At 48.6% G+C, this 19,454-nt stretch overlaps 7 protein-coding genes across 7 annotated transcripts; 6 read left to right on the forward strand and 1 right to left on the reverse strand.

The window, feature by feature from the left end:
- Window positions 1-1,166: 1,166 nt before the first annotated feature.
- On the forward strand, window positions 1,167-4,941 carry PADG_05799 (uncharacterized protein; the record flags this gene model as incomplete). Its single annotated transcript, XM_010762918.1, has 5 exons — window positions 1,167-1,470; window positions 1,517-1,643; window positions 1,700-1,748; window positions 1,803-2,190; window positions 2,243-4,941. The coding sequence occupies 5 exons, from the start codon at window positions 1,167-1,169 to the stop codon at window positions 4,939-4,941; spliced, it is 3,567 nt and encodes a 1,188-aa protein (XP_010761220.1).
- A 2,363-nt stretch (window positions 4,942-7,304) lies between these two features.
- PADG_11984 (uncharacterized protein) lies at window positions 7,305-7,712 on the forward strand (the record flags this gene model as incomplete). Its single annotated transcript, XM_010763275.1, has 1 exon — window positions 7,305-7,712. The coding sequence occupies one exon, from the start codon at window positions 7,305-7,307 to the stop codon at window positions 7,710-7,712; it is 408 nt and encodes a 135-aa protein (XP_010761577.1).
- A 765-nt stretch (window positions 7,713-8,477) lies between these two features.
- PADG_11985 (uncharacterized protein) lies at window positions 8,478-8,879 on the forward strand (the record flags this gene model as incomplete). Its single annotated transcript, XM_010763276.1, has 1 exon — window positions 8,478-8,879. One exon carries the CDS (start codon window positions 8,478-8,480, stop codon window positions 8,877-8,879), a length of 402 nt encoding a protein of 133 aa, XP_010761578.1.
- A 2,189-nt stretch (window positions 8,880-11,068) lies between these two features.
- On the forward strand, window positions 11,069-12,649 carry PADG_05802 (uncharacterized protein; the record flags this gene model as incomplete). The annotated part of the gene is made up of 1 exon (XM_010763117.1): window positions 11,069-12,649. The coding sequence occupies one exon, from the start codon at window positions 11,069-11,071 to the stop codon at window positions 12,647-12,649; it is 1,581 nt and encodes a 526-aa protein (XP_010761419.1).
- A 1,245-nt stretch (window positions 12,650-13,894) lies between these two features.
- PADG_11986 (uncharacterized protein) lies at window positions 13,895-15,345 on the forward strand (the record flags this gene model as incomplete). Its single annotated transcript, XM_010763277.1, has 2 exons — window positions 13,895-14,231; window positions 14,372-15,345. 2 exons carry the CDS (start codon window positions 13,895-13,897, stop codon window positions 15,343-15,345), a joined length of 1,311 nt encoding a protein of 436 aa, XP_010761579.1.
- Window positions 15,346-15,598: 253 nt separating this feature from the next.
- PADG_11987 (uncharacterized protein) lies at window positions 15,599-16,343 on the forward strand (the record flags this gene model as incomplete). The annotated part of the gene is made up of 2 exons (XM_010763278.1): window positions 15,599-15,871; window positions 16,227-16,343. The coding sequence occupies 2 exons, from the start codon at window positions 15,599-15,601 to the stop codon at window positions 16,341-16,343; spliced, it is 390 nt and encodes a 129-aa protein (XP_010761580.1).
- Window positions 16,344-18,349: 2,006 nt separating this feature from the next.
- On the reverse strand, window positions 18,350-19,450 carry PADG_05805 (uncharacterized protein; the record flags this gene model as incomplete). The annotated part of the gene is made up of 1 exon (XM_010762919.1): window positions 18,350-19,450. The coding sequence occupies one exon, from the start codon at window positions 19,448-19,450 to the stop codon at window positions 18,350-18,352; it is 1,101 nt and encodes a 366-aa protein (XP_010761221.1).
- Between the last annotated feature and the right edge of the window lie 4 nt (window positions 19,451-19,454).

Below are 19,454 nucleotides of genomic sequence, written 5' to 3' on the forward strand. Positions count from 1 at the left end.
GCGGGCCGAGGCCAGCCTTGTTGACGTCCCAATTTTTCAATGACCGACCACATCACCTTTACCCTCACACAGGGCAATAATGGTTTGCCAACGAGTCAATCCACTCGTCTCAATTCTGAACATCGTAAAATAACCATGAAGATGTGTCCGTATCACAGCCGCCCCTTGATCTTGTGGCTGGACTATTTGCTGGGCATGGCTCAAATTATCCTGGCGAACCCAAATCCCCAGTTTGTCTACTTTCAGCTCTCGGGGCTAGCTAGCAAACTTGAGCAACGGATGGATGGCTTCATCGACACTTAATAAAAATAATCTTCGGGCTGCCGATGATAACTCTGTCCTATATTCGGATGTTCGCTAACAGATTGCCAACTGGTCCAATAACCAATGATACCGCCATATTCCTTTTTTTAACATCTGTCCATCCACGGACCATGCTTGGAAGCTCCCTCGACGACGTCTGAACTAGCTGGGGATTTCTGCAACACTTGATTTGATGGCACACTTCAAGTCTGAGGTGGCGGTCTTCCCCTTTTCTTTGTCTGGTGCGCTGGTGTTGGTTACAGGGGCTGACTGTTTGAACCCTCCTTGGCCGATTCGCGATGTGTCTGGCTAGGAACGAACTCAATATATGCGCATCACTGAGATTACTGGACCAGGAACCCCTTCTCCGCCTGTGCCTTATGGAGCCTCTCCTGGATGGATATATCCTAGGAATAAGTATTAACGGTCAGGTTCCCACCAGATCAGGCTGACATGCCCTCTACTGTGATCTTTACAACCGAACTTGATTGTTCAAGAAGACCCCACAGGAAATCAAAAAAAAGCTCTCCATCTCTTTGAGCTCCGAAAGACTGCAAAGGCGGGAAGCTCCCAGTCGAACGCAAATCCAATACTTCTGTGTTATGTTCCATCGTGGGCTTTTCCATCGTTTTCCAAATTCCAGATGTATTAGCAATAATGTCAGGACCTTCTAGGAAAATAAACCTCCACCCATCACATAACAATCTGGAGGCCATTTTCGGGATGATTTAAATTTCCTTTTTCTCTTTCCAGTTTGGACAACTTCGAGGAGATTTATTCTATACTCAATACACGGCCTAGATTCATACGACGTGCTGACACTCTGTTCCTTGTTGCTCCCGGAATTTTGAGAGCTGCTCACCATGCGCTCCAGTTTTATATGCATTGTGTTTTACTCATTTGGCATCATAGGCCCAACATGTGCTGGCGGAATTGAAATTCTCCCAAGACAAGGTACTGGAGTCTCGCAACCACCTTATAGTGCTCCTACGAGATCATCACCGGCAACCGACCCTTCCAGGAAACCATCGGACATCCTTACGGGGACAGTCTCTGATTCCCATGCTCATATGACGTCGAAATCAGATCCAACCGGAACCACGGGCGTCCGAACCGATATGACTACCACCCAAGGTCCATCTCCGGCTAACCTTTCTTTCTTGGACGGTGAATTTATTCCGGCGTCCCATATGTGAACTACGCTAACCCTAAGTAGACCAGAAGCAGGATCTGAATATGCTTCCTTTTCCGCCCAGAATAACCCCAGGTTTATCTGTTGTTGGCATTGTGCTTGTTATAGCAGGCGGGATTTATGCATTGATTGGAGTGAAGACTAAATGGTCCGGTTACTTTCGTCCACCACTAGTTTTGCTCGGCTACTAATATGTCTCTACAGGATTCAAATATTCCTTTCAACTGGATTTTTATCTGCAGCTGCTGTGACCGTATGCACGCACTTCCTACCAACAATCTAGACCTATGCTAAAGTTCGCCTCCAGATCCTCATCATATACCTTATCCAACCCCCGGTTAGCAATGCGACGCAAGGTGGCTTTGTTGTTGCAGCCGTAGCAACGGGTGCAATATTTGGAGGTGTTTCTTTGGCCTTCCAGGAGGTCACAGAAAGGCTTGGGTGTATGCTAGGCGGGTTCAGCCTAAGCATGTGGATTCTTTCGATGAAATCAGGTGGTCTTCTCGTAGAAACCGGCCACAAAGCAGCCTTTATAACTTCTCTTACTCTAGCTTTATACTGTCTGTCATTCCATCACCTTACACGACCTTATGGGTTGCTGGCTTCGACCTCCTTTTCAGGCGCCACAGCGATCATTTTAGGCATTGATTGCTTTAGCAGGGCCGGCCTGAAAGAATTCTGGGTCTACATTTGGGGTGAGATTGCTCGGGTAATCTCCACTTTTGAATCATACTAACCTAGCAGCAGGGTTGAATGAGAAAATTTTCCCATCCAACACAAATACGTACCCAATCACGCGAGGAGTTCGAGTGGAGCTTGCAGCCATTGTTGTCGTTTTCTTGATGGGGCTTATATCGCAATTCAAGCTCTGGAAAGTTATCAGAGACCGTACACAAAAGACTACTGCTCTGAAGGAAGAAGAACAGAAGGAGCGCGGCCAGGCTGAAGAAGAAATATCGAGAAATCTAGAAGCAGGTACGAGACGAGAAAGAGATCGTTGGGAAGCCATATATGGCGAGCGGCCGCAAAAGCCCAATGACTCTGAAATTGTAATGGTACAATCCGACACGCAGAGAAGAGGCTCGGGAGCGCAATGTGATAGCACACCCTTGGGACAAAGTGGGACGGTCGAGATGGAATCCTTGCGCAAACCTGACGGAGATGGTACCAACGACAATGACAGATCCCCAAGATCACGGGAATCGATCCAGCCAATTGTCACAACTGCTGGAATGCCAATTCAACACCATGATCTTGCGTCTATTGGCTCCGCCATCGAGGATATACATGGCACCAACTCGAACAGAGGGAGTAGCGAACAGGAAGCTATGCAAGAACCGCCGAATTCAGCGCAATCGCACCATCCACCCGCGAACACTGAGGTGCACGTTTCCGGCGGCATCCCAGTGTATCCGTTCAGGCCCAATCACTCCGAAGATGTCATGGACGACGGCTCGAGCTCAGTCGCTGCATCATTGGCGGAATCTAACTATATGGCGGGCGTAGATTTGAGCACCATTTCTATACATTCAAACCAACAAGCAACACATGATCAACATGGGGGATGCGATCCTATATACGATCATAGTAATAAATTGGAGTTTCTTATTGAGACTCGGAGCATTACTTCTTCTGTTGAGGTTGAGCCGAACGAAGAACTCGTTTATGATCCTGAAACCGCTTCTAATGCTGAGAGCCTCTTTCGGAATAGCTTATCTACGATGAATTCAGATATAGAAGGTTCAGCTGAACCAGCTCCCATTGCCGAGCCCGATCCAACTACGTTGGAGAATGCCAGCGGCCGTGAAAGCCCTAAAAAAGGCGAACCTCCTCTCCCAACTAGTACGATTGGAGCGGCAGACGTGGGACAATCTGAACGGATGCCGAGTTTAATTCCTGATATCGTTATCAATAGTGACAAACCTGGTAACTTTATCCAAGGATGTGGAGATGAAAATTCTTCGGCAGCGGACGCTCCTCCACGTAGTTCAAAAGAGGCCAATGAACAAATGCCAGATCAACGAGTGGGAGTAGCTGGTGCCGCAGAATCCGTTTCTAATCGTTCTTCAGTCACTAGTAACCATCCTGTCGACGCGCTTGTTTCCGACCAGCAAACACCAGATAAGCAGGACAGCGCCAATGGTATTCAGGAATCACTAAGCTCCCGCATGCACGGTTCCTCAATGAGATTATCAAAGCGACAATCAGCCTTTTCGGCGAGAGCTCTTTTGACATCAGAGTCTGTAGACAGCATCCCTAGTCATGTGTCCAAAGTGATTCACTCGTATAGGACGAATGAATGGGCTAAGCATATTTCCGATGCTGAGGCTCCGGAAAATAAGGATGTCGATTATCTACAACAGGATGCAGAAATCAAGGAACCTGTCGTTCCTGTTATAGTATCTGAGCTTCAACAGACTGCTTCCGGGAACTTGTCCCGCTCAGAATCGGAAACCAAGCATCCAGATCCTCGAAAATCTCAAATCGGACGTGGATCAGTTTCCAAGCCTCTCGTAAAATCACGTATCAATGTACAGAAAGCCAACATCTCATCTTTATCACCGCCCGACTCTTCCAACTGTACTATCCGGTCGCAAACACCATCAGTCCATCAATTAGACCGATCAGCATCCAGCTCCTCGCTCAGCATACCGAGACAAGTGGACGTCAGCCGATCTAGACCAGTTTCATTTTCCCTATCCCCATATAGAACCCCTGGTATGATTCCTGAAATTGAAGAAATCGATGAAAAGAGCTTTCCAGTCCGAAGAGTAAGGATGTCATCCCCCCCCCTCCTGGTCCAACGCGAAACCGCAATCCGCAATCGATCCCTCCTGCTTCCTTCAAACTACTCATCCACGTCGGTCAACCGAGTTTCTCGGTCTCAGGGGCAACTCTCCCTCGCACTACCACACCGATCCTCATCTAACCTTTCGTCCCACTATCAAACCAGCCACGGCACCCCTGTAGAATCTGCGGACGACCTCCCACTTTCCGTCGTCCGTGAGCAAATGCACAAAGGAATGCAATCCCAAAACCAAGTGCAAACTCGAAAATTTCAACAACAACAACAACATCGTCTCTCTTCATGTGTAAGCTCCCACTCTCTCGACAACGTGCCCATAACTGCCACTCTACGAAACTCTCAACATTACCAACCACAGGCACCGGACCCGTTGCTAGTCCGCGAAGCCAAACTAGCCCGTTGGCGTGAATCTGTAAAGGAAGAAATCGCCAAGGAAAATGTCCCAGAAGCAGCGGTAGAGACACAGCGTGCCAACTTGATGAAGGAGAGGCGGCGTGACCAGCTTGGGAGACAGCAGGCGGCTCGTCGGGCGAGCTATCGTGACTCGGTGGTAGAAATGGCGATGCGGAATGGTAATTTGCAAGATATGCATAAGGAAGCGTTGAGGAAGATGCAGGCAAAGGCAAATAGCCGTGTTTGACGAACCTGCTTGGTGTCTTTCGAAGAAGGAATTGGGAGTTTATTTTCTTTTGCTTTAATTTTTCTGTTTTGGTTCTCTATTGGGGGGATCTGGGGTTAAATGTATATGATCTATGGGTGGTGTGTGCCTGGGCGTGTATATAGCTATAGACTAGCAATCTCTCGACGAGGATATATTTGCACATAGACAGATGACGGGATATATATATTTTTGCATAATGACATATTCTTCACCGTATATGTAAATTTTAAACCCGAGTGCATTCCTTATACGTTTGGTACTCAATTGGAGTGAGAAGTGATCGCAGGATGGAACACGGATGGACATAAAGACTGCTTCTCGTTTCGATCGGAAAAACACATTCTGGGTTCACCATAATTGACTGTTGATCTTTAAGCCTGGAATCTGCGGTCCAGTTCGGCATTTGGCATTTCCTTCTCTCTACCGTCCAGCTTTGATTGATTGTTATGTTCGCTTCTTTCTTCTTGCACACTGTTTCGCCGCCACGCGAACATCATCGACGGTTTCAAGCATTTTCTTTCACGCTCTTCCACATCATTGTTTTTTGGGGCTTCTCGTTTCTCTGTACTGTTTCAATGGGAATTCTCTTCCATCACGATACATTGGGCTGGACACATTGTCCCAACAGCCTTGCAAATGACAGGTTGTGACACCCGCCGAGTCATGCACAAAGCTTTCTGAACGCATGACTCGTTATCCCATTATTCAGAATCTGCAAAATTGAATCAATGGGACTCTGGTGAATGTTCTTGGCTGGATGGCTGAGTTCCAGTGGATCGAATATGAACATGCAGCGCAGTGCCTCGCGCCCGCGGTCATCACCGAAAGAGAAACATCAACACCATCTACTGAGCTGGATGGTGTGTCAAAGGGTGATGGAGCAAAAATGTTCATGCCAGTGTTTCTCCAGGGGAAGAAACTGTTTTTCAAAAGGTTCAGCATATGCATCTCTGGCTCGGTCTGTGGAGACACGGTAGATTCCACCGAGCCCTGGCCGGATCAGAGCTTAACTTGGGTGATTATAATGGCGTTGCTCTATTTTCACGTCTCCCTTTTCAAGGACCATTTCAACACACCGGCGTAAGCAGCCCTTCAGAAGATTAAGATTGGGTTACAGGTCAGGGGAAAAGGACAGCAGATAACTATCGTTCTACTCAACCATTTGTGAGATATTTTGCCATCCACACGTAGCTGTGGCCGGCACTGTCTCTCTTCAACATGGCTGCCCTGATCGTCCTCCATGCAGGCAGCACATGGGAATCATGCCCATTTCCCAGTGGATATCTCACCTTCACTCCCTCGGGAGCTTGAATCAAACCCCATTGTGGGATTGATTGCCAGAAAGGACTAATTCTCCACACACCATCTACGAAAAGCCCTCTTCATGCCTTGCATGATGTTGAGTATTAGAGGTTTGTCAATCAGCGTCTGCCATGCGCTGGCTTCCGATAGGGCACTCAATCTTCCCCCCCCCCCCCCCAAATTTGCCCCATACTCCCTCTGTGCACACGTTGGTAATGTCTCAGGGAGATATAACTACCCGTGTTCCAAAAATGAAAAACGTTTTATTCACCAACAGCCCTGAGGAATGGCGATTCAGTTTCCCAATAGTCAGGCCAACCGAACTTCTCCGTGGTGGAACTTCCAAGTCTCAGGATTTGACATTCCCCCACCCATCATGAACCACAGAAGGGCAGCATTTCTTCCTTTCACCTGGAAGGCAGTATGATTCCCCTGAGGACCAAAGTTATTGGTTGACGATTGGTTTCAATGTATTTCCAGGGTGAGGCCCTTGCAGCGCATCCTGTCACAGGACGCCAAATCCAGGCTCCCCTAGAGCCATGCCACCGCTGTGTCGTTACTTCATCATTATATTGGTTATGCAAAGTCGATTACGGACAAGTGCTTATGAGTCCTCAAAGAATTCCCAGCAAGTTCATGGGCATTCCGGTTGCAGTATGATCAAGAGTTCTGATTGAACAACCAGTCTGAACCCTTCCATCAATTTTGCTTGTTACCCCCACTCTCCCGACTCTCCCCTCTCCGCCAGAGAGATACTGATATTTGCCCTGTGCAGAACGGAGCCTCCGAACCGGATGCACAACCCGTCCTCATCCCCCAGACAAGAGTGTTCCAACTTGTCCCTGCACGCCACAATATCCCACAAGGAAACTACAGCAGTTGGCTTGCGTATTGTAAATACAATTGAACAAAGCTCCCATTAAACGGAGTCATGGTGATCCTCATCTTTCCACCTCTTTCCCCCCCCCCCCCCCTCCCCTTTTGGCTGCGACAGTGGCGTTGGCCCTTGATGACCACAAAGCTACAGACTCCCAGTCAGGATGGCCCGATGGCGCGCAGAGAGCTTTGCAAATGTTTTTGAAGTTGTGTTTGATCAAGGGAATGATAGGATGTCATCTGCCTTGACAGTTTTCGTGCTTGCAAAGGCTGCAGTGTATGTTACGAGTAGGGTTGCGGGACAAAGGAATGACAGTATGAGGTCCGCTCCTTGTATATTCTTGACCAACATGCATGCAGCACTTCTAGAAGTTCCATCTTTGCTCTGGGTGGTCTGTCTTATTGCCTCCATAGACAACAATTCATCAAACCCCTGGTCATCGGGGAGGGCCCAACGAGCTGCTCGCTCGGACTCGTGCCGTCTAACCATACACCCGGGGATCGATTTCGTTTACCGGGGGTGGCTCTCCTGGGCTTATATTACTTCAAAGGGATCCTCCCCCTGCCCATAAATTACCTTGAAATTCCCGTTCCGATAATATTCCGGAACATATGTCCTGTTGTTATTTACGCACACAGCAATTTAACCCGATCGCCATGCAAAATTCGCAAGTCGTTTTCCATTTTCCTGCTTATTATTGCGAATTTCTTGACTTTCTTGTATGGTGGGAAGCAGTTTGAGAGACGAGGGTCTGATCACCAGGGGATATGAAACCGGCATCACTATATAAGCATTAAATACTTTGCTATTCGGGCTGTAGATTGGAAACGAGATCTCAATTTACCAGCAATGTCTCCAATTCCACCACGAAGTATATTGGAGGGATTCTGAAAGCAGGAAATAATAAAAATAATAAAAATAAAAATAAATTTAGACTGAATCACCACAGCTGCTACGTCTTGTGGCGTGGTAAGTGCTCTCAAGATAAGATAGAATTGCTTCAGTTTAAAGTACTTTACGCAAGCATAGTTACTATTCGCAGTTTATTTTTATTTTATTTTTTGTGTGTTTGTATTTTCTATTTTGCATGTTAACATGTGCCATGTGGGTTCTATTCAATATTTTCCCTGAGGATAGATGCTGGGCCCCAAGCAATAATGAGAACGATTGCAATCTTCGAGATATTGGTCTCGGAGATGGAAGATGAGAAGATCAAAACCAGGCCCGTTTGCGATCACAGAACTCTGGAGTAGTTAATTAGTTATCAGACGGTTTCAACTTGCACCTGAAAACATGTCGCATCCAATCTTGGAATAGCGGGCGGTCCACGCCCGTAATGATAGGCCTTGATCTAGGGGGCTTTAGGCTTGAGCAAAACCGGAACTTCAGGGGCTGCTACCCTGAAGGCTCAAAGGCATCAACCACTGATAGTGGAACTACTGCCTATAATGTGGATTTTAAGTGCCATACGGCGGGTCAAAACAAGTCTCTATTGACGGAAAAGTTTGAAGAGCCCAGCCCAATTCTACCTTGCCATTGCAGTGTGATGGGGGCAAACATAACCAATTGGGCAGATTCGACTAAATCGACCCGATTGCACCAGAATACAACCGACGAGGAGCAAGATCCCGATCCCACGCTCTATTGCTCTATTGCCATTCGTGCCAACTTGCCTTGCCTTGGACCTTACGCCTGCAAGCCATGCGCCAGAGAAACAGCCGGGCGCCATTCTGATTAAGCACTGGACTTGAGCTTAAGCCAGAACTCATGGTCCTCAATGCCCGGGAAGAGGAGATGTCACGAGCAATAATTTACCTGCAAAGAGGAAAAAGGGGATGGGGGGCCAGGCCAGTGAACCGAGGGGAAAGAAAATAAAATAAAAATAAAAATAAAAATAAAAATTGCCGCTAAAACATGCCGTGGTACGGATCCTCCTCCCGTTGACTGATGAGCCTGCAGCAGCTAACGGAGTCCGATTGATCCAAGGCCGCAGGAATGCGAATCCTAGCTTCTATGAGAACTTATTATTCATTGGAAGTCCAGCACCAGGAAGAGAACTGAAATTGGATTTTGATGCAGGGCAGCCGTTGCTGCAGATGCTTTTTTTTTCTGCTTGATATCAATGCGTGTATATATAAATAAGACACAAAACACAAAAAAACAAAACCGGACCCTGCAGGCCACATCGATTGCTGCAGCTGCCAGAATTTTATGGTTATTATGAAGATCGAAAAACAAGTCTTCTTGCCGTTTGGTTGCTTGTAAACTGCAAAAAGGAAAAAAGAAAACTTCGCGCTTGGAAATTTTTTGGCTCCAGGCACAACAAGTGGCCCCCCCCCCCCCCGTCCGTGACGTTTCTGGCTAGACAGCGTTAATTAGCGGGCGACGGCTCGGTACCAGGTCCAACAAGGCGGGTATCCGGGGAGAAGTTGGAATTATTTTTCCGTGAGGCAGCCATGGGCCGCACCGGCCCATGAACGGGTCCCTTTCTTTGGGCCCCCCCCCCCCCCCCCAGGGGGGGATCCAGCTTTTGTTTGGAAAAATTCTCACCCAGAGGGGGGGGAGGGGGTGGGGTTTCTGGGGCGATCACCGACTGGAAACTGAGACCCAAACTGCGACTCGACCAGTGTGCTCAGCAAAGGAGAAAGAGAGTCTGAGGAACAATTGATCTGACATCCCCCAATCCACAGAGACAGAAGGAAAAGCGAAGGAGTCGAACATCGCATCGCATTGGATTCGACACCGGCGGGCGGGGGGAAGGGGGGGGGGGGGGAAGGCGTCTTCTTCCGTCTTGATGCGCGCAATCCAATGGCCCATGATCCGTCACAGTAATAATAATCGAGGTAAAATGTCACCGAACCAGCCTGGCCAAATTAGTTTTCCCTCCCGTGTATGTATGTGTGTATGTGTGTATGTATGTATGTATGTATGTATGTATGTGTGTGGTGTGCAATTGATCTTAAAATCTTGTTGTTCTCGGCTTGCGATGGTTGGGAATTGAGGCGCGATGATGAATATGTGCACCGGTCTGCAGGCAGAGTTCCCAGGTTATGTATGTACTCTTTACTCCGTGATATATCTACGAAAGAGTGTGTCTGCTTGCGCCAACAGCCGACTGTTATAAAATAGGCCTCGTAACCTCTGATTCTTCCTAACCGGCTTCGACTTTTGTCTCGAGAGAGAGACTCCGTCTCCAACAACAAACAGACTATGCCCGCAGTAGCTTGGCTCCCACATCGAACCGGCCTGGTTATAAACTGAATGGTGGTTCCGATCGATATATTTGCTGCACAGATCGACTTGGTAAGATCGTTGGATTCGGGTCAGACCAGGCTTGATACAGGCTTCTTCTTCTACTCTCTTGTATTTGATTTGGTACTTTTACTTTTACTTTTATTTTTAACTATAGTTGGCGGCCACTCGATCAAGGTGCTCGGGAACCGGTTCAATTTTTTTTTCTTTTTCTTTTTTCTTTTCTTTTCTTTTCTTTTTTTTTTTTTTTTTTTTTTTTTTTTTTTTTTTTTTTTTTTTTTTAAACTCAATGCTTCAGTTCAACCGCGGGATTCTGCTTCTTTGGTGTGGATTAAATGCTATCGTAGGATTATTTATTTATTTATCATCCTCACCGTCTCTGCCTCGCCCTCGTTATGGATACGGTTGTGAAGATCCGGCAAGAAAAAAAAGTTCTCCATACAGGACGCTCTGTGAATGGGGTCCCGGCGAGGCTTCTATTGTCCTGCAACTCTGCTCTGTCGTTCGGTGCGGGAGTGCTAACTATACGGATTATCATCTCTTTAAACTTGGTGGTTTTTCCGCCCTGCCCATATATATATATATAATTCATCCATCCGTCCCCCCTCTTCTTCTTCTCTGTATTCAACCCCCCATCCACTGTCAGTCACTCTTGTGTTCTGCTGTGGTGCAGGCATGCTGATGCTGCTTGTCACTAGGCCTGCCCCTAAGCCCCTTTTACGGCTGCTGCTGCTGCTGCTGCTGCTGCTGCTGCTGCCCTCGCCAATCACCGCCCGCAGCCCGCTTCCTCCTCAACCTCCGTCTCCACAGCAACTTCACCCTCAACACCAGCCAACAGCACCACTGTCGCTTCCTCCTCCTCCTCCCTCGCCGGCGACAACCACGGCGTCCTATGCTATACACCGTCCACGCACTCTATCATCGCGGGCGGCTGAAGAAGGCCCCTACACTGACATCCCCCTCGTCCCCCTCTGCACAGCCAATTCCCCGGCTGCATCCTCGCTTCAACCCCCCGAACGCGCATACCAACCTCCCCCTCGAAGACCTGCAAACATCCCCCCCTTCCACGAGCGCCGTAGTTCCCAGGGCCGCTCTCTCTTCTCCACTGTTCGCACCAGCATCCGCAAACCCCCATCATCTAGGCTCTGGAATCCCATCAACTACGTTCCCCGTACCACCATCGTCACCGCCCCTCGCCCTGCTCCCGTATCCGACACCTCCCCTTACATCGACGCTCAACGTGACGCTTACCCGCTGCTGACTATCCCGGAGCAGCGGCGCAGTCGCCAACCACCCAGTCCGACCAGTTTGCTGGTGGAGCGCAGCGTCGCGGATACTGAGAGCGGGCGTGCCAGCATTGGGCTTCCCCCCGGTCATCGACGAAGCGGCGTATGGGAGAACAGCAACATGGGCAAGGATTCAAAGCAGTCGGGAACCCAGGGGCAGAGAGATGCGGACCACAAGACCATCCGTCGCCCGGATCCCGCCCTTGTGCGAACTCTAGACTTACCGACCCAGGATCCGATTAAACCTCCCTCCCACAGCGGAGCCCATCATGACCATCCCCGCCATGTGCCATCACAACAATCCCTGCGCTCACAGACATTCGCTTCTTTCCCTTCTGGCAATGGCAACCACTCGTCGGGCGGCAGCGGCATTGGTGGTGGTGGTGCGGAGGGCGATGTCGCGGATGAACTAGCCTGGGGTCCCTCACATCCATGCTTCCCCCATATGAACCCGCACGTCCCCATCACCTCTCCCGAATACCAAAATACCCGCATCATCCGCATAAGGCGCGATTGGATGGTGAAGGGCGACCTGGCACCAACATTCTCAAACCTCTACCCAGAGATCCTCGACCCGCTGCTCCCCGAACAAGAATTCCGAACTGTAATCGCAAAGGTCAACGCCGAGCTCATCGCAACCTTCGACCCTTATAGCGCCCGCAACTGGTTTGACGGCACAATGGGGTTGGTGACGGGATGGGTCTGGGATGACTTGGGCCTCACCGGGGTCAAGGGTCGGCTAGACTCTATCGAGAAGTGGATTGAGAATTGGAATCAGACCGTGGGTGTTGAGGAGGGCGTCAAGATTTGGAGTTTAAGGAGCACCGGGTACCTGTCTGTTGATATTCAGATTCCGGATCCGAAGGTGGGCATCGTCGAGAGCGATGGGCCGTTTGCTACGGATATTGCAGCTGACACTGCTGGGGGGAATACGGCGCAGCAGCAGCATCACCTCCAGCCGGAGAGCTGATGGGACTTGTTTATTCCTTCCTCCCTCCCTCCCTCCCTCCCTCCCTCTCGCTTCCTTTCTTTTGGTATTTGATATAACGTTATTAATTTATGATATCCCATATCTGTGTCTTGCTCTATTATTTCCCCCCGTGAACTGGCGTTGTGAACTACAAAGTTTTCTCTTCTCGGCTTGGTTCTCTCCTTTTCTCCTTTCTATACTCACCGTTAGACTCTGCTTGTGGTTGATGTGGCTAGTGCTCCATTGCCTTCTAGAAGCCCCTCCGCACTGTGTATTGTGTGCTTGTTACCATGCTCATCCCATGCCCATCTTTACGCCTCCTCTCTGTATGTTGCTAATTCCTGGTGGCGGTGGTTTCCTCTCCATTTTTTTTTTTTTTTTTTTTTTTTGGGGGGGGGGGAGAGGGGGGCCGCGAGATATGTTCGTCGTCTGTCATCTTTAGATCTAGTCCTATTTATATATACACCCCAACTGCTATTCCACAAATGGCAAGATGGATATTGTAGCATGAACCTCACACTCTTTTCTGGACTCCTTCGTGTAATTCCGTGCTGGCTGGGAGATTTTGTAGCGAATCTTGGTGGACGACCAGCAGATAAATCGAATACTACCTGAGTAACGGGATGGCCGATAAAGCGTATCGTCCGTCCTCGTTGGCTAACCAGGGTCTAGTTTCTACTACTGCTGCTTTTATATATAAAATACTTTTAACCATATGAAGAAATAAGATAATTGGAATCCTGCAGAATCCAGAGTTAGTCATTGTAAAGGAGTTTCTGTTTTAATAAAGGATATCTGTTGCAATAAAGTATTCAGCTCTTATTTAATGAATTAAAATAAAAAAGACTAAAGTTGAAATCGATCTCAAGTCTCACTTGTTTTTATTTACTATTCTATTTAAGAACAATATATACAGAATAAGCACCTTGCCATGATACATAAATCTTGTTATCAGCTCTAAAGTTACAAGAAAACTTCTCATTAGAAGAAATCTTTTGAAGTGAAAATTGATATAAATAAAACTAAATTTAATCCGTTTTCATCTAGGCTATTATTAATCGTCTGTCTCGAGTAACTAATTAGTTAAACCAACTTAACTCTTCAATCAACCCGTATGATACGCCGTTATCGCCTGAGAGTATATATCCACTTCCCCCCCTACCCCCGGGAGCGAGCGAGCACTGAACAAACATCTCAAACCCCGACAATGCTCCCTTTGCAACGATAAGCCAAATCCAAACCACCATGCTCTCCGGAATCCTGATCTTCAACCAAAAGGGCGAAAACCTCATTTTCCGCTCGTTCCGCAACGACTGTCGCTCCCGTCTGGCTGACGTATTCCGTATCCAGGTCATCTCCAACGCCCGGGTGCGCTCGCCCATCCTAACGCTGGGTTCGACGACGTTCAGCCATGTCAAGCACGAGAATATATATCTGGTTGCGGTGACCAAGAGCAATGCGAATGCGGCGCTGGTGTTTGAGTTTTTGTACAAGTTTATATTGCTGGGGAAGGGCTACTTTGGGAAGCTCGATGAAGAGGCCGTGAAGAATAATTTTGTGTTGGTTTACGAGTTGTTGGACGGTGTGTCTTTTCTTTCTTTCTGTATCTCCCTTTCTATATCTTCTTTTCCCGCTTGCGTGCATTCATCCTTTGCTATGGGCTGCGTCGAGTGTGAACCCTGGCTAATTTTGAACGGCGTTTGCCCCGTGAATTTTTGACAGAGATTCTTGACTTTGGATACCCCCAAAACACCGAAACGGATACCCTTAAAATGTACATCACAACAGAGGGCATCAAGTCTGCAATTGCCAACTCGCCGTCAGATTCCAGCAAGATTACCATGCAAGCTACGGGAGCCCTCTCATGGCGTCGATCGGATATCAAATATAGGAAGAACGAAGCATTTGTCGACGTAATCGAGGACGTCAACCTCCTCATGTCTGCCACCGGCACCGTCCTCCGCGCCGACGTAAACGGTCAGATCATCATGCGAGCATACCTAACCGGCATGCCAGAGTGCAAATTCGGCCTGAACGACCGATTACTCCTCGATAATGATGCCTCCGGCGGCGGGCGATCCGACGGCAGAACCAGAGCAACGCGTGCTGCGGCCGGCAGCGTTACTCTGGAGGACTGCCAGTTCCACCATTGCGTGAAGCTTGGCCGGTTCGATGCGGATCGGATTATTTCCTTCGTCCCGCCCGATGGAGAATTTGAGCTTATGCGATACCGTGCGACGGATAATGTGAATTTACCCTTCAAGGTCCATCCTATCGTGAGGGAGATCGGCACTACAAAGGTTGAATACAGCATTGCCATAAAGGCCAACTACGGCTCGAAACTGTTCGCTACGAATGTCATCGTGAGAATCCCGACGCCCCTCAACACGGCCAAGATTACGGAGCGGACGAGCCAGGGACGTGCAAAGTACGAGCCGGAGCACAATAATATCGTGTGGAAAATTGCGCGGTTCTCGGGACAGAGAGAATATGTGCTGACGGCTGAGGCGACGCTGACGAGTATGACGCAGCAGAAGGCGTGGAGTCGGCCGCCGCTCAGTATTGGCTTTAGTCTGCTGATGTTTACGAGCAGTGGGTTGTTGGTGAGGTATCTGAAGGTGTTTGAGAAGAGTAACTACACCAGTGTGAAGTGGGTGAGGTATATGACGAGGGCGGGGAGTTATGAAATTCGGTGAGATTTGACCTTTTCTTTCTTTCTTTCTTTCTTTCTTTCTTTCCTTTTCTTATTTTCCTGTTCTCATGGACTGGCTAACTTGCTCTTTCACCATATATAGATTTTAGCGTGTCTCTTTATTTTGTCGACCGGATCACACTTTTATCCTTCGCTTCGCGACCCTCCCATAACGCGCCGCTTGGCCTCCCTGCCATGCTATCTCCTTGTCTGGTGAGTCGACCTTTATCTCGTCATGCCCGTCATGCATTCATAGCATGCGTGGCATTGTACATGATTATTTGCCCCACGCCTCTCAGTGGGTCGACCCTCGCTCCAGCCATGGAGGCAGGTTCAGAACACTCTCCATTCAACGACCCAGTGTTCCGTCGAATCAAAAAGTCGTCCTGACGGATGACTCCCGCATAGATATGCTTCATCTTAGTGGCAGGAAGTATGTTTCTATTTGTCCCATCAGCGTGTGGTCCAATTTTACAGCATCAGGCCTACGGGGGCCATTTGACCTCTGCGTTTCGGAGTATGGGAAGCGGGTATCTTCTTTCTTTCTTTATTTTTTTTTCTTTTTTTTCTTTTTTTCTTTTTTTTTTTTTTAAAAACTCCCCGCCAAATGACGGCGAAACCATGGCCCAACGAAAGCAGGGCGTTTGAAGGTTCTTGTTACATATTACTACTTGTACCTACCTTTAATTGACCTTTCAGACAACCCTTTCGCTCTTTTATATTTTGACCGAGGGCCCTAGCGGATGGAGTGTTTGTATATAGATACTCCGTTAAGGCGAACAATCCAAGTGGACACCTTGACACATTTTGCCCTTCAGCGTCTGTACATAGCAGAGGTCTCAAGACTATTTATTCATTTCCACTCCCCATTGCCCTCCCTCCCAGGGCCGCCAAAGGGGGTATGTATGTTCCATGGGCCGTTCCATGCGGTCCTGGGCATGGTATGTATCAAAAGCATCATCCACTAGGCTGCAGTCATATTTTGCTGGTGATAGTCGGTGAGCCTCTCTCATTAATGGGTCACTCTAGATGGCAGGTCATAGAACCCCCAGGGAGAAGATGTTGGGGTAGCAAAAGGCTCTGGCGGTGAAGTGATCTGACCAACGGTGTATTGATAGTCAAAAGGGATTCCCTCGCAGCGCTTATGATCATGGGTAGAGAGTGAGTGCCAGTTCAAAATCGCCCTGCTTGATGACACGTTGGCTTGGACGAATTGCGCTGCCCCACCCACGAACAGAGCTTGCACTGATCCATAGAAGGCTAATAACTCTATAACAGATAAATCATCTCCCCGTGAAATGCCTTTCGATTATCTGAAGGAGAGGAGAGATGAATAGTCCTATCTCGACAAGATGTTCACTCTCTTTCCCGGTGAATTTGTCACGGCATTTCCAGAAGAGGAGGAGGTGCGTGATTTTGTCCGGGTGGGTTAGAGTTAGACATTTCGTTAACTGAGATATTAGGAAATGATCTGCCCTCCTGTCTCCACAAATTGTTCCCCACTGGCCCTTCTGCACCGCTCCGTGGCATGAACGGACCGGTTGTCCCATCTACCACCAGGGGATTCTCAAAGCCACTCCCGGAGTGCCAGCCGGGTGATGGGAATGAGCAGGCTATTTAGTCCACTCACTATTCCCATCCGCTGGAGGACAGGGACGATTTTACCTTCTCCTCCTCTCTCTGGTGAAGAATCGTAACGTATTTAACCTCCATGCTGGGGCCCCCGTATGGATTCTCTGGGTAGGATTGTGCATATTTCCTGCGTTGGGGGAGCCTTTGCGGGGAATATCCATACGCGCCGGGGGATAACTGGATTCCATTCATCCAGCTAAATATCACTATCCTCGAGGGTATGGTCAATGCCCGCTAATTGAATGGGCATATGAAAATGACCTTGGGACATCATCGCATCTCCAAACAAACATTTTTAACGCCAGAGCCCGGGCAGAAAGAGAGAGTACGCACGACGTCTAGATACGGCTGTTAAAAAAATATCACGTTTGAAAGGGCTGAGTTTATAAGTTTTTCATTTTTTTTTTCATTATTATTATTTCATTTCTCCTCGTCTACACGGAGGATCGAGAACAAAAGCTGACAACTCGGAGTAGTCAAGAAGATCGGGATCCAGCCCCCGTCCTTGGAAGTAAAATACAGGGATAGAAGAGGAAGAAGGGAGGAAGAACTAGATAAAATACAATCCGCCAAACAAGGACAGTCTGCGAAGAGAAAAAAAAAAGATGAGAAAGGTTGCTGACATACGGCGTGAAAAGGATGCCATCTGGGAACAAAGGAAATATATCGAACAAAGGAAGTGATGACAAAGGGCGAAGCGGGAAAGCATTAATGGACATGAACAAGCCTGGTGGCACCTTTTATTTTCCCCTTCGCGGTTTGTTTGACGTAGATGTAGGGATAGATGAATAAAGCGGATGTAGTTGTAGAGCATATTTGTGGTGTGGTTGGTTGTGGTAGGCGGAGGCGGGAGCGGAAGTGGGAGCGGAAGTGGGAGCGGGGAGCCACGGGACGCGAAACCAGGGATCGATCGGTGGAGAAGAGAGTAAGAGCAAAGTCAAGATAACCCAAAAGATTTGAATGGGAAGAAGAAGAAGAAGATGATGATGACGAAGAAGATGACGATGATGACCAGAGAAACATTCCAATCCCAATCCCGTCGCAACTCTCAAGAACACGACAGCAAACACGTAACGATTCCTCCCATCCGCCCCATCCATGGCCAGCCAGTCCAAATTTCCCAGCGCGCCTGAAATTGACAGAACGAATATGTCTAAGGTTAAAAGATATCGAAAGAAAGCATAGGAGGAAGATAGAATAAAAATAAAAAGAATCTATAGATCAGCGAAAGAGAAGAGGAAGAAAAAAAAATATCAGCTCAAGATTCTGCCCATCCTAGAACACGAAAAGAAACAGAAATACAAAATGAAAACAACAAAATTCCAGACAAAAATAGAGGAAAAGAGAAAAAAAAAAAAAAAAGAAAGAGCAAAACTTCAAGTATCACCCCTCCAATTCTCATGAATCCGATTTCTAACGATATTTCTCCCCCTTCGCAGTCCCACATTCCCCTCCCCCACAAGCGCCTTCCACCGCCTCCCAACACTATCATTGTCCTTCCCCATCCTGCGTGCACACTCACTCCAATCCCGCTTCGACAGCTTCAGTTTCTCCAGCACAAGCTCCACTAGTTTCCTATCATCCTCACTCGTCCAGTCTGACTGCGGGTCTGACGAAGCGGTATGACCACCGTCACCAGCATCGACTTTACCATCGCAACCCTCCGATCGCAAGACATGATGACCAACAACGCTTCCTTCACCACCTCGTGAAACAGAAACAGAAACAGAAACAGGAATATCCCCCGATGAATGTGGCGAAGGCAGCAGCCGCAGGGCCCCCGGGGACTCCAGCGACTGAAAATCCGCCCGGACAAGACCAAGTGGTAACTCAGGGGGGGCGCGCCGGCGCCTTTTCGGTGTCGAGAACATGTAACCATCCCTCGCAACCCTTCCCTCGCGACCACCACTGCTGCTACTATCGCTGTCGTCTTCATAAATGTCTCTGCGCCGCTTATTCATCCCCCTCTCCCTCTCCCTCTGCTGCAGTTGCAGCTGCATCTTTTGCGCAGGCTTCATAACCCTCTGCACGCGTGTAGTTGTATAGGCATGTAATAGTAGTTGTTGCTGTTGATGATGCTGTTGCTGATGCTGATGCTGATGCTGATGCTGATGCTGATGCTGCTGCTGCTGCTGCTGTTGCTGCTGTTGCTGCTGGTGCTGGTGCTGCTGGTGCTGGTGCTGCTGCTGTTGTTGTTGTTGTTGTTGTTGTTGTTGAGGTCGCACATGCAGCGGGCTCTGTAGTCGTTGTTCTGTCTTTGCGTTTACGTGGCGTGGTGAGGAGACGGGAGAGGTGGAGGAGGCGTTGGTGTTGAGGAGGGCTTGTAGGGCTCGACAGGTCCCCAGCAAGCCGTTGCCGGCGATGAAGCCATCGTCGGACGATGGGGGCGGGGTGGATGGGAAGAGGCGGCTGGGTGTGAAGCGGGTGCGCGTGGGGAGTTGGCGCGAGTCGCAGGATATGGCGGATGGGAGGAGCATGGTT

This window comes from Paracoccidioides brasiliensis (assembly GCF_000150735.1).
Source record: "Paracoccidioides brasiliensis Pb18 unplaced genomic scaffold supercont2.7, whole genome shotgun sequence".
Classification (NCBI taxonomy): Eukaryota; Fungi; Ascomycota; class Eurotiomycetes; order Onygenales; family Ajellomycetaceae; genus Paracoccidioides; species Paracoccidioides brasiliensis.